The 14,687-nt window shown below is 36.8% G+C and overlaps 1 protein-coding gene and 1 long non-coding RNA gene across 5 annotated transcripts in view; one reads left to right on the top strand and one right to left on the bottom strand.

The window, feature by feature from the left end:
• Positions 1–14,687, top strand: part of LOC128648524 (uncharacterized) — a 136,550-nt gene that overhangs the window by 104,407 nt on the left and 17,456 nt on the right. For 3 of the 4 annotated variants that reach the window (XM_053701246.1, XM_053701245.1, XM_053701247.1), the window contains 2 exons: positions 8,148–8,213; positions 9,125–9,280. In XM_053701246.1, coding sequence (XP_053557221.1) covers positions 8,168–8,213; positions 9,125–9,280 — 202 coding nt within the window. In that variant the 5' untranslated portion in view covers positions 8,148–8,167. Of the gene's footprint in view, positions 1–5,796; positions 5,830–8,147; positions 8,214–9,124; positions 9,281–14,687 lie in introns of those variants that run through there. The other variant, XM_053701243.1, reaches the window with a different exon arrangement.
• The window catches only part of LOC128648525 (uncharacterized), a 92,586-nt gene that overhangs the window by 17,715 nt on the left and 60,184 nt on the right, over positions 1–14,687 (bottom strand). The gene's annotated exons all lie outside the window — the stretch shown is intronic.

Here is a 14,687-nt window from a genome sequence, read left to right on the forward strand (position 1 = left end):
TGAAAACGATAAAGTAACATCTGCCATCTGTAGTATTGTATATATAAGAGATTTCCGAGCTGTCAATATTGTACGCGTCCCTTTATAATCGCAATAATAATTCATAACTTCCCGTCTGCCATCTGTAGTATTGTATATATAAGTGATTGCCGAGATGTCAATATTGTATGCGTCCCATTCAAATCGCACTAATACTGAATAACTTCCGGCTGTCATCTGTAGTATTGTATATATAAGTGATTGCCGAGCTGTGAATATTGTATGCGTCCCATTAAAATCGCACTAATGCTGAATAACTTCCGGCTGTCATCTGTAGTATTGTATATATAAGTGATTGCTGAGCTGTCAATATTGTATGCATCCCATTCAAATCGCACTAATGCTGAATAACTTCCGGCTGTCATCTGTAGTATTGTATATATAAGTGATTGCCGAACTGTCAATATTGTATGCGTCCCATTCAAATGGCACTAATACTGAAGAACTTCCGGCTGTCATCTGTAGTATTATATATATAAGTGATTTGCGAGCTGACAATATTTATTAATTGTCCCATTCAAATCGCCCTAATAATGCTGTTCCAAACTGTTGTTTACTTATATGTTGTATTGTAGTATTGAGTGGTAAATTTCTGAAAGGGGCGGTACAGTCGTGAATCTGTAATGTGTATGGTTGAATCTTCTAATGACGTCATCATATTATTAACCTGCCTATGTAGTTCTGAAATCCTCATTGTGTTGTTGTATTTGACTACATTGTTATTGTGTGCTGAATAAAATATAAATGTGTGCTTTGTGGTTGCGTGATGGGTGATGCGTGTTATGTACATATACGTATATATTGTGATTGTGTCCCACATATGCTGACTTCTATATAGCGGTCTGGCATTGTTGTTCCTTCCCATAAAGTGACATCTGTAATCTGGTGTAATGATGTTCTTCTTGTACGTAATTCCTAATGGTTTATTGTGATGGAATCATAATGTTAAAAGTACAGTAAAATCCATATGTTCTGTTTTGTGATTCCTATAGAGAATGTAATGTGTTTTTCCCCCATCATTTGAATGCACATGTATGAGTGAATGCTAAAAGTAATATATGTGCATCCATGACTGATCATGTGTTAAGCCTATGTAGATATGCAGTTGCTGCAAGCATATGAGTTGAATAAATGAAATGCAATAATAAAGGTAAATGAGAGGTGTTTCCCATTGTGTACTGTTTGTGAATCCTGAAATGTTGTAATTATTTTTGTGTCCGTTTAAATGTGTGTTTTTTTAAAAAAAAGTTTGTTACTAGTGATGTTGATTTGTAGTTGATGTAATATAAAAGTATGAAACAATTTAATGCTGTTGTGAATATTCAATAAGTAAAATCCATAAGTCCACCATAGGGAAATAGTCATTTCTTGATCTATTTATCATAGCTGGGTCTAACGCAGAAAAGCATGTATTTTTTTCCTATTTCTAGCGCTGGTATTTGGAGTTTTTTTTGTCTACGCTATTTGCGTGCGTTATGGAAATCTGTCTGTCGCGTGCACGAGCACGTCTTCCCCATAGAAGTCAATGGAGGATCCAAATTTTTTTTTTTTTTTTTTCAAAGACTGGTTTTCCAAGTAAAGTGAGTGACGTCATGAGCTTGTGAGAAAAAGTAGCTAAATCGTGTTAATTTTGTAATAAATAACTTGTTTGTGTATGTAATGTGGTGTATATTTTTTGTATGCATCGATGAGTGTATGTTTGTGATAATCTTATTAGTTAGATGTAGCTATATGAGGGTCTTTTCCCGTGTGTCAATGTAAGTCAATGGCAAAATGGATTTGTGTTGGTTTTTTTCTAACACCCGAAATCTCGCAACTTTGATCCTTTCTATTTGGATGAAAAATTATTAAATCTGAAAAATAAATATAGTGTAGTGTTTGTATGAGTGTAAGTGTACTTAGTGTAATATTTGTTTTGTGATTCGTGGATGTTTATTTTGTCGGTAGATGTTAACTACTGGGTCTGAGCTGTCGGTAGAGATTTGTGCGTTGGGTGATTTTTGAGTGTCGGTAACTAAACTCTAAATACCGGAGTCCGTAAAAAAAACAGCGTTAGGAGCCTCTAACGCTGGTTTTCACGGCTACCGCCAAACTCCAAATCTAGGCCTTAGTTTTTTATTTTGTGTAATTTAGTGTTTATTTTTTTGTAATTTAGATAATTGTATTTTATTAATTTAATTTATTTTATTATAATGTTAGGTTTAGTGTAAGGCAGGATAGGTTTTATTTTACAGGTAAGTTTGTATTTATTTTAACTAGGTAGTTATTAAATAGTTAATAACTATTTACTAACTAGTCTACCTAGTTAAAATAAATACAAACTTACCTGTGAAATAAAAATAAAACTTAAGATAGATACAATATAACTATTAGTTATATTGTAGATAGTTTTGGTTTTATTTTACAGGTAAGTATGTATTTAGTTTTAAATAGGAATTATTTAGCTAATAATTGTAGGGTTTATTTAGATTTATTTTAATTATATTTAAGTTAGGGGGTGTTATGGTTAGACTTAGTGTTACGTTAGGGTTATGCTTAGGGTTAGGGTTACGTTAGGATTAGGGTTAGGTTTAGCGGTTAATATATTTATTTAGTGTTAGTGATGTTGGAGGCCAGAGGTTTAGGGGTTAATAACTTTAGTATAGTGGTGGCGAAATTGGGGACGGCAGATTAGGGGTTAATAACTGTAATGTAGGTGGTGGCGATGTTAAGGGTGGCAGATTAGGGGTTAATAAGTGTATTTAGGTGGCGGCGATGTTAGGGGCAGCAGATTAGGGGTCAATAACTGTATATAGGTGGTGGCGATATTGGGAGCAGCAGACTAGGGGTTAATAGTTTTATTTGGTGGTGGCAATGTTAAGGGTGGCAAATTAGGGGTTAATAACATTATGTAGGTTGCGGCGATGTCGGAGGCGGCAGATTAGGGGTGTTTAGACGTGGTTTTTATGTTAGGGTGTTAGGTTTAAACATAACTTTTTCTTTCCCCATATTAATGGGGCTGCGTTACGGAGCTTTTGTGTCCGCGATTGCAGGTGTTAGGCTTTTTTTTGCCGGCTCTTCCCATTGATGTCTATGGGGAAATCGTGAACTAGCACGTCAAAACACTGCTTGTATTTGGGTGAGGTATGGAGCTCAACACCACCATATTGCCCGCACAAGCTGGATTTTTTCTAAACCTGTAATAGCCGCGCTATAGAGAGTTGAAATAACGCCGCTTTTGTTAAATACCCTATAGCGCTCAAAACTCGTAATCTAGCTGAGAGTGACTTCCCTCACAGAAGAAACAATCCCCTTTTCAAATGCAGAGCGGTTACAGAGCCCTAACTTCCGAAAAAAATGGCTTACAATAGTAATCTCCATGATCAAAAGTTAAAGTATAAAAACTACTATAACACACTGAGCCACCATAAATCACCTCACAGTCTCAATGCCCAAACTGCCTAAAAGAAACCGCAAACATGAAGGTTTAATAAAGTCCCATATTAAATAAGACCGCTTTTAGCTGTAACAAGTGCCAGCAATCTCCTTGCAAAAGAAAATTAAAATGGCACTTACCTGAAAGTGCTGTCCGGTAGCAGGACAGCTCACCTGGTTTAAGAGGGTGCAGCACCTCACATGGACCTGTGAAGAGAGAAAAACTGAGTAAACCTATCAGGTTTTCTAGTTAGGGCAGCAGATTCTTGAGAAAACGCAGTGAGGATTGTACCTCACAAGCTCTCAAGTGCTCAAAAGCCACCACTGCCCTACTAAAGAGACTGAAGTAACAGAGTAAGCTTACTCTGCTAAAAAAATAATAAAATCTTGATTGAAGAAAACTTCTCATCAGACACCTAAACTTCACCTCCTCCTTGCACTACAGGCAAAGAGAATGACTGTGGGATTGTGGGTGAGGGAATGATATTTAACAGCTTTGCTGTGGTGCTCTTTGCCTCCTCCTGCTGGCCAGGAGTGATATTCCCAACAGTAATTGATGATGATCCGTAGACTCACCGTGTCATTAGAAAGAAATATAATTAAACGAATCTTAGCAACAGCATTATAAGCATGTGGTAAAATATTCCAAATGAATCTAATACTCCCAAAAAACTATAAAAGCAGTAGAGATAAACTATAAAGGATAGTACAGATGCATTAAAGGGAAGTCTAGTCCAAAAAAAACTTTCATGATTCAGATAGGGCATGTAATTTTAAACAATTTTCCAATTTACTTTTATCACCAATTTTTCTTTGTTCTCTCTGTATTCTTAGTTGAAAGCTTAACCTAGGAGGTTCATATGCTAATTTCTTAGACCTTGAAGACCGCCTCTTAAGAATGCATTTTAACAGGTTTTTCACCACTAGAGGGTGTTAGTTCATGTGTTTCATATAGATAAAACTGTGCTCATGCACGTGAAGTTACCTGGGAGCCATCACTGATTGGCTAAACTGCAAGTCTGTCAAAAGAACTGAAATAAAGGGGCAGTTTACAGAGGCTTAGATACAAGATAATCACAGAGGTAAAAAATATATAAATATAAATGTTTTGGTTATGCAAAACTGGGGAATGGGTAAAAAAGGGATTATCTATCTTTTAAAACAATAACAATTCTGGTGTAGACTGTCCCTTTAAAGGCACTTCCTGTAATTGTAAAAAAAATAATAAAGAATAACATACTGTGATTTTTTTTTTTTTGCTATTAATCCATTTAGTGCATATTATTGTGCAATCTATATGTACAGTAGAGCTATTTTTTCTTTTTGTTTGTTAGACTGTGTTTCTTTGTGCCTGTGAGTGTAAGTGTGTGTATCTGAGTCTATGTGAATGTCTGTGAGTGTAAGTATGTGTATCTGAATCTTTATATGTGAGTGTCTGTGAGTGTTTTGTGTCTTTGAATGTGTGTTTTTCTCAGCAGTGTTTCTGTGTGTCTTTATTTGTTTTTAAATGTGTGTGTGAGTATTTCTGAGTGTCTGTTAGGGAGTACATGTTTCTCTGTTCCTAAGTACTTTTGTGTGCCAGTGAGTTCGTGTGTCTTTGAATGCTTCTGTTTGTATGTCTATAAGCATGTGTGCCTTTATATGTGTTTGTTTTTGTGTGCTTGAGTGCTTCTGCAGACTTTTAAGTATCCAACAATTGAACCTCTATAAAATTCATTTGTGTGTTTATCTGGTTCCCCTCTGACACTAGACAGTGCCTCCTCTGCCATTGACCTCAATGCACATCCCTGTTGCATGACATAAGATTTTAGGACTTTAAAACTGTATAACTGAAAAAAAACTAAGAATTAATTTCTGGTTGAGTAATTGTAACCTGCATCCAAATTAAATACAGTCTATACACATGACCCTGACCCTAATGGTGGAAAGAGTAATAAATACAGAGCAGAGAGAGAGGGTGGTGGCATCACAGGACGATACAGACAGGTGAGAGGAGCTGGTATTATCACAGGATTATACAGATAGGTGAGGGGAGCTGGTATTATCACAGGATGCTACAGATAGGTGAGAGGAGCTGGTATTATCACAGGATGATACAGATAGGTGATAGGAGCTGGTATTATCACAGGATTATACAGATAGGTGAGAGGAGCTGGTATTATCACAGGATGATATAGATAGGTGAGAGGAGCTGGTATTATCACAGGATGATACAGATAGGTGAGAGGAGCTGGTATTATCACAGGATGCTACAGATAGATGAGAGGAGCTGGTATTATCACAGGATGATACAGATAGGTGAGAGGAGCTGGTATTATCACATGATTATACAGATAGGTGAGGGGAGCTGGTATTATCACAGGATGCTACAGATAGGTGAGAGGGGCTGGTATTATCACAGGATTATACAGATAGGTGAGGGGAGCTGGTATTATCACGGGATGCTACAGAAAGGTGAGAGGAGCTGGTATTATTACAGGATGATACAGATAGGTGAGAGGAGCTGTCATTATCACAGGATGATACAGATAGGTGGGAGGATCTGGTATTACCACAGGATGATACAGATAGGTGAGAGGAGCTGGTATTATCACAGGATGATACAGATAGGTGAGAGGAGCTGGTATTATCTCAGGATGATACAGATAGGTGGGAGGATCTGGTATTATCTCAGGATGATACAGATAGGTGGGAGGATCTGGTATTATCACAGGATGATACAGATATGTGAGAGAAGCTGGTATTATCAGAGGATGATACAGATAGGTGAGAGGAGCTGGTATTATCACAGGATGATACAGATAGGTGAGAGGAGCTGGTATTATCACAGGATGATACAGATAGGTGGGAGGATCTGGTATTACCACAGGATGATACAGATAGGTGAGAGGAGCTGGTATTATCACAGGATGATACAGATAGGTGAGAGGAGCTGTTATTATCACAGGACGATACAGATAGGTGAGAGGAGCTGGTATTATCACAGGATGATACTGATAGGCGAGAGGAGCTGGTATTATCCCAGGATGATACAGATAGGTGAGAGGAGCTGGTATTATCACAAGATGATACAGATAGGTGAGAGGAGCTGGTATTATCACAGGATGATACAGATAGGTGAGAGGAGCTGGTATTATCACAGGATGATACAGATAGGTGAGAGGAGCTGGTATTATCACAAGATGAAACAGATAGGTGGGAGGATCTGGTATTATCACAGGATGATACAGATAGGTGAGAGGAGCTGGTATTATCACAGGATGATACAGATAGGTGAGAGGAGCTGGTATTATCTCAGGATGATACAGATAGGTGGGAGGATCTGGTATTATCTCAGGATGATACAGATAGGTGGGAGGATCTGGTATTATCACAGGATGATACAGATATGTGAGAGAAGCTGGTATTATCAGAGGATGATACAGATAGGTGAGAGGAGCTGGTATTATCACAGGATGATACAGATAGGTGAGAGGAGCTGGTATTATCACAGGATGATACAGATAGGTGGGAAGATCTGGTATTACCACAGGATGATACAGATAGGTGAGAGGAGCTGGTATTATCACAGGATGATACAGATAGGTGAGAGGAGCTGTTATTATCACAGGACGATACAGATAGGTGAGAGGAGCTGGTATTATCACAGGATGATACAAATAGGTGAGAGGATCTGGTATTATCACAGGATGATACAGATAGGTGAGAGGAGCTGGTATTATTGCAGGATGATGCAGATAGGTGAGAGGAGCTGGTATTATCACAAGATGATACAGATAGGTTAGAGGAGCTGGTATTATCACAGGATGATACAGATAGGTGAGAGGAGCTAGTATTATTACAGGATGATACAGATAGGTGAGAGGAGCTGGTATTATCAAAGGATGATACAGATAGGTGAGGGGAGCTGGTATTATCACAGGATGATACTGATAGGCGAGAGGAGCTGGTATTATCCCAGGATGATACAGATAGGTGAGAGGAGCTGGTATTATCACAAGATGATACAGATAGGTGAGAGGAGCTGGTATTATCACAGGATGATACCGATAGGTGAGAGGAGCTGGTATTATCACAGTATGATACAGATAGGCGAGGGGAGCTGGTATTATCACAGGATGATACAGATAGGTGAGAGGAGCTGGTATTATCACAGGATGATACAGATAGGTGTGAGGAGCTGGTATTATCACATGATGATACAGATAGGTTAGAGGAGCTGGTATTATTACAGGATGATACAGATAGGTGAGAAGATCTGGTATTATCACAGGATGATACAGATAGTTTAGAGGAGCTGGTATTATCACAGGATGATACAGATAGTTTAGAGGAGCTGGTATTGTTACAGGATGATACAGATAGGTGAGAGGAACTGGTATTATCACAGGATGATACAGATAGGTGAGAGGAGCTGGTATTATTACAGGATGATACAGATAGGTGAGAGGAGCTGGTATTATCACAGGATGATACAGATAGGTGAGAGGAGCTGGTATTATTACAAGATGATACAGATAGGTGAGAGTTATAATTTCTTCCATTACCTACTCTCCTCAGTCTAGATTGATGTGCAATAAAAATTAAGTCTATGCATAGTTATTGTGTAATATTGCTATATTCTGTTAATTAATGTCACCCTGTTGATTCACTATTTTTTATATCTAGTTCATGCTGTATTTCTTCTTTCAAAGATCTTTTGTACTTTGAGACCATGAAGCTTTTCCTTTTGTGTCTTGCTGTGGGCTGTTTATCAGCAGGTAAGTTTGCAATAGATCACTGGACAAAATTAAGAATTTACATTCTCTAAAACATGGGCTAGATCAGAGTGATAGACCAGTGTGCCATAGGGTGTAATTATTTAATTTCAGTCAGTAGCTTTCAAGATAGTTATGATGGGAAAAAATGAGTATTTTCTATTCTTAGAACTTGAAATGTACCCTGCTGACTTATCAAGGCTAACTTTGCTACAGAGATGTTTACTTATATTATTATAATTGCTACATTCTTATGGTATCCTTTGTCAAATGATAGACCTAGGAATGTTCAGAAGTGTGCACGTCTTAAGCACTCTATGGCACCAGTGTTTACAACAATGTATCACATTGCTACAAACATTGTTGTAAACATTACTACCATAGAGTGCTTAAGACATGAGCAAACTCTTGAAACTATGAAAGTTTACTGTTATACAGGTTACCATGAGAACAATGCAAATTTGATAATAAAAGTAAAGTGTAGTTTTTTTAATAACATACTCTATCTAAGCAATGAAAGCTTCATTTTTACTTTATAGTCTTTTAAATGTTTGAAGAATGCGGTTTGTGTTGGGAAATATGAACTTAATTATTACAAATTATTATGAATGACCATTAGCCCTGGGTGATGTTGAATGAAACAAACATGCAAAAAATCAACCCTAAAATGAGTGGAAATTCTGCAAAAGTGATTTTAATACATACTATATAACATTATTGTGTTTCTATAAACATATTGGTACCATTTAAATTAGTCCATAGGGAAATTAATTTGTAAATTGCACTAATCCCCAGTTTTGTACTAGTAAAATAATTGCAGTGGATTAAATTATGAATCTTTTGTTCTATAAACAACTTATGCTCAGTAACGAAAATTGTGAAAATGAATATTTCCTTATCTATGTTTTGCACAGATCATGGAGATCATGGAACACAACATCATGATACTGACAACAAAAGGGAAATCTCGCTCCTCTTACAAAATACCAATGGGATCCTAGAGAGCTTAAATGAAATTCTGTCAGGAATACCTCACTTTGTATCATCTTTGGTGAACAAACTACATCCTGGTAAATATAGCATGATACTGTGTAGCTAATTAAACTGAAAGTGTTGTCCCTACGTTATTGGATACATTTCTAGTTAGATATTAAAATCATCCATAAATCTGAACTGTCATTTTCTCTCTACCTATTTGACAAACCCATGTTCCTATTAATTTACATCTAAACCTTAATAAATCACTTGACTGTTTGAAGTGAGTTTCTCCATGTGGTTAAAATCTTTCCCAACCAATTTCCTTTTTTCTTCTGATTTACCCGGACTAATTTTCTATATAAATCTTCTTACAGATAATTACAGCAATAAAGTTATACAAAACCATTAATGTGGTACAAAGGTAGCAACCTATGTATGCAATGACAAATATCAGTGGACCACTACGGATAATCTCAGTATGATTTTACTGTGAGAAAAAATCCTCAGAAATTATTCAGATACACCTAGATTACGAGTTTTGCGCTAAACAGTGTGCGAAATGAACACAATAAAAGTTTTGTTATTTAACCCACCATAGCGTTGCCATTACGAGTTACTGAAAAGCCTCCTTGTGCGTGTGATATGGTTGCATTAAGCTCCATACTGCACAACATCCAAGGGCTGCTTTGACGTGCTCATGCACGCTTTCCCCCATAGACATCAATGGGGAGAGAGTTTTACAAAAAAAAAAATAACACCTGCGATCGTGGAATGAAAAATTTCCGTAACACAAACCCATTGAGGTCTATGGAGAAAAAAAAGTTACGTTTAAACCTAACACCCTAACATAAACCTCAAGTCTAAACACCACTATTTTGCCGCCCTGACACCGCCAACACCTAAATAAAGTTATTAACCTCTAATCTGCTGCCACTAACATCGCTGACACTAATAAAAGCTATTAACCCCTAATCCACTGCTCCCCAACATCACCGCTACTATAATAAAGTTATTAACCCCTAAACCTTTGGCCTCCCACATCTCTGCCACTACATAAACCTATTAACCTCTAAACTGCCAGCCCCCCACATCGCAAAACACTAAATTAAACTATTAACTCCTAAACCTAACACCCCCTAACTTTAAATTAAAATTACAATAAAACTCTATTTAAATAAATAAAAACTTACCTGTGAAATACATATAAACCTAACATTGAACTATAAATTAACCTAGCATAACTAATCTAATAAAATAAAAAATACTACCATTAAAAATATCTAAATTACAACTAAAAAAAACAAATCCTACGAAAAAAATGTAAAATCTAAAAGTTTACCAAAAATAATTAACAATAAAATCACGAAAAATAAAAAATACTAAGATTACAAAAATAATAAATGAAATGATCAAAAATAAAAACAATTACACCTAAACTATTAGCCCTTTAAAAATAAAAAGCCCCCTCGAAATAAAAACACCCCTTAGCCTACAATAAACTACCAATAGCCCTTAAAAGGGCCTTTTATAGGGCATTGCCCTAAAGAAATCAGCTGTAAAAAAATACAAAGTCCCCCCAACAGTAAAGCCCACCACCCAACCAACCCCTCAAAATAAAAAACCTAACTGTAAAAAAACCTAAGATACCCATTGCCCCTAAAGGGACATTTGTATGGGCATTGCCCTTAAAAGACTCTTTTTCAAAGCCCAAAGCCCTAATCTAAAAAAAAAACCACACAAATTTAAAAAAACAAAACATCTAACACTAACCTCAGAATATCTACTCATGGTTTCTGAAGTCCGGACATCCATCTCCATCCAGGCGGCAAGGTCTTCATCCATCCGAGGGGCATCTTCTATCTTCATCCCAGCGGCACGTAGCAGAGCCATCATGGAAGCCAAAGACATCCTGTGCAGAGTATCCTCTTCATACAGTCGCCGCCGTACATTGAAGTTGAATGCAAGGTAGCCGTTTCAAATTGGCGTACCTTGCATTCCTATTGGCTGATTTAACTACTGAAATTTCAGAAGCTCTCATCGTATTGGCTTCATCCCCCACTGCCGGGATGAAGAAAGAAGATGCCCCTGGGATGGATAAAGACTTCGCCACCTGGATGAAGAGCTCGCCACCTGGATGGAGATGGATGTCCGGACTTCAGAAGCCATGAGTAGATATTCTGGGGTTAGTGTTAGGTTTTTTTTGTGTTTTTTTTTTTTTAGATTAGGGCTTTGGGCTTTGAAAAAGAGCTAAATGCCCTTTTAAGGGCAATGCAAAAGAGCTAAATGCCCTTTTAAGGGCAATGCCCATACAAATGCCCCTTTAGGGGTAATGGGTGGCTTAGGTTTTTTTTAGAGTTAGGTTTTTTATTTTGGGGGGTTGATTGGGTGGTGGGTTTTACTGTTTTTGTATTTTTTTACAGGTAAAAGAGCTTATTTTTTTAGAGCAATGTCCTACAAAAAAGCCCTTTTAAGGGCTATTGGTAGTTTATTATAGGCTAGGGGGTATTTTTAGTTTGGGGGGGCTTTTTTAGATTAGATTAGGTGTAATTGTAATTGTTTTTATTTTTGATCATTTCGTTTATTATTTTTTGTAATCTTATTGTTTTTTATTTTTTGTGATTTTAGTGTTACCTATTTTTGGTAAACTTTAAGATTTTTTACATTTTTCGTAGGATTTTTTTTTTATTTTTAATTTAGATTTTAATTTTTTTTCTTAGTGTTAGGTTTTTTTAAAAATTTTAATTTAGATATTTTAATTGGTAGTGTTTTTTATTTTATTAGATTAGTTATGTTAGGTTAAATTATAGTTTAATGTTAGGTTTATATGTATTTCACAGGTAAGTTTTTATTTATTTAAATAGAGTTATATTTTATTTTTAATTTAAAGTTAGGGGGTGTTAGGTTTAGGAGTTAATAGTTTAATTTAGTGTTTTGCGATGTGGGGGGCCCGCGGTTTAGGGGTAAATAGGTTTAATATAGTGTTTGCAAAGCAGGAGGGTGGCCGTTTAAGGGTTAATAGGTAGTTTATGGGTTTTAGTGTGCTTTGTAACACTTTAGTTTTGTTACACAAAACTCATAACTACTGCTTTCAGATGGCGGTATGCATTGTGTCGGTATAGGCTGTAATGCAAGCATTTTAGCCTCACCGCACAACTTTTAATACCGGCACTATGGAAATCCCACGCAAAAACATAATTTTTTAAAGTGCGGGATTGACGTTGCGTTACAGGCTAAAATGCTTGCGATATAGCTTTACCGACACGACTCCTAATAGCGGCGTTACTGCTTTTATGCTGAAATTGCCATTTTTTCAGCATTAAAAGCTGCAACGCAAAACTCGCAATCTAGATGATAGAGAATACAATTTTAGACAACATTCCAATTAACTTATATTAGCTAATTTGCTTCATTCTTTAGATATTCTTTGTTGAAGAAATAGCAATGCACATGGGTGAGCCAACTACACAAGGCATTTATGTGCAGCCATCAATCAGCAGCTTCTGAGCCTATCTAGATATGCTTGTCAGCAAAGGAAATTAAGAGAATGAAGCAAATTAGGTAAATAGAAGTTAATTAGAAAGTTTTTTTAAAATTGCACGCTCTTTCTAAATCATGAAAGAAAAAATTTGGGTTTTGTTGTACCTTTAATGTATTGTACTTCCAAGGTTAAAGGGACACTAAAGTCAAAATTAAACTTTTATGATTCACCCAATGCAATTTTAAGCAACTTTCTAATTTACTCCAATTATCAATTTTTGTTCGTTCTCTTCGTATCTTTATTTGAAAATCAGGAATGTAAGCTTAGGAGACGGCCCAATTTTGGTTCATAACCTTTGTTTCACTTGCTTATTGGTGGCTAAATGTAGCCATCAATAAGCAAGCAACTATCTCTACTGTTAGCAATCTACAAATTATTCTGATCTTTTAGAAAACCTCACTCTCATCCTCTAATATTGTCTCTCCTACAGCTCTTTTTTATGGTGGTCACCATATTGCCTGGGGGCATGAGGAACTGTAGTGAGAATACTGTACTTACACTGTATCTACCTACAAGTTCATATTTTCGGCTCCTTTTTTTTTTTTTACTATACCATATCCCATTCCAACATTTCCCTTAAAATTATTTTCTATTTCTTCTGCAAATTTCTGAAGCAATCCATTTTTTCAGATCTTAAGGGTCATGAAAGTCAAAAATTATTTTGGGATTTAGGTAGAACATACAATTTTAAACAGCTTTCCAGTTTAATTCTATTATCATATTTGCTTCATTCTCATGGTATCATTTGTTGAAGGAGCAGCAATACACTTCTGGTTGCTAACTGAACATATGGGTGAGCCAATGACAATAGGCATATATATGCAGCCACCAATTAGCAGCTTGCACCCAGGTGCTTTGCTGCTCTTGAGCTTAACAATATAAACCCTTCAATAAAGGATAACAAGAAAATAAAGCAAATTAAGTAATAGAAGTACATTGAAAAGTTGTTTAAAATTATATGCTCTGTCTGAATCATGAATGTATAATTATGACTTTACTGTACCTTTAACTTGCAAGTTTTTTAGCACAGCTTTTAAGCCCATCATCTTAAAGTCCTTAAGAGCAGAGTAACCTGTATTAATTCCATCCTCCCTATAATGTGACAGATATCTCCTTCCTTAATCAAAGTACTACACAATACTACTTCTATGTCTACATACTATAGATCCATTCCCAGTACTGTTATGGCATTCCAAGCAAAACTATCTCTTTCCACTACTGCCCCTTTACTGTTGTGATTGTCTAAATCCCACTCAGAAGCAGATTTCTTTCTATATAAGTTTATGCTACACTACCTCTTCACCTCTCTATGGCCTAGATTTAGAGTTGGGCGGTAGCCGTCAAAACCAGCGTTAGAGGCTCCTAACGCTGGTTTTTACCGCCCTCTGGTATTTGGAGCCAGTCATTAAAGGGTCTAACGCTCACTTTCCAGCCGCGACTTTTCCATACCGCAGATCCCCTTACGTCAATTGTGTATCCTATCTTTTCAATGGGATCTTTCTAACGCCGGTATTTAGAGTCGTGGCTGAAGTGAGCGTTAGAAATCTAACGACAAAACTCCAGCCGCAGAAAAAAGTCAGTAGTTAAGAGCTTTCTGGGCTAACGCCGGTTTATAAAGCTCTTAACTACTGTGCTCTAAAGTACACTAACACCCATAAACTACCTATGTACCCCTAAACCGAGGTCCCCCCACATCGCCACCACTCTATTAAATTTTTTTAACCCCTAATCTGCCGTCCGCACGCCGCCGCAAGGTACGTTATACTTATGTACCCCTAATCTGCTGCCCCTAACACCGCCGACCCTATATTATATTTATTAACCCCTAATCTGCCCCCCTCAACGTCGCCTCCACCTGCCTACACTTATTAACCCCTAATCTGCCGACCGGACCGCGCCGCTATTATAATAAAGTTATTAACCCCTAATCCGCCTCACTCCCGCCTCAATAACCCTATAAT

This window comes from Bombina bombina, chromosome 2, assembly GCF_027579735.1.
Source record: "Bombina bombina isolate aBomBom1 chromosome 2, aBomBom1.pri, whole genome shotgun sequence".
Lineage (NCBI taxonomy): Eukaryota > Metazoa > Chordata > Amphibia > Anura > Bombinatoridae > Bombina > Bombina bombina.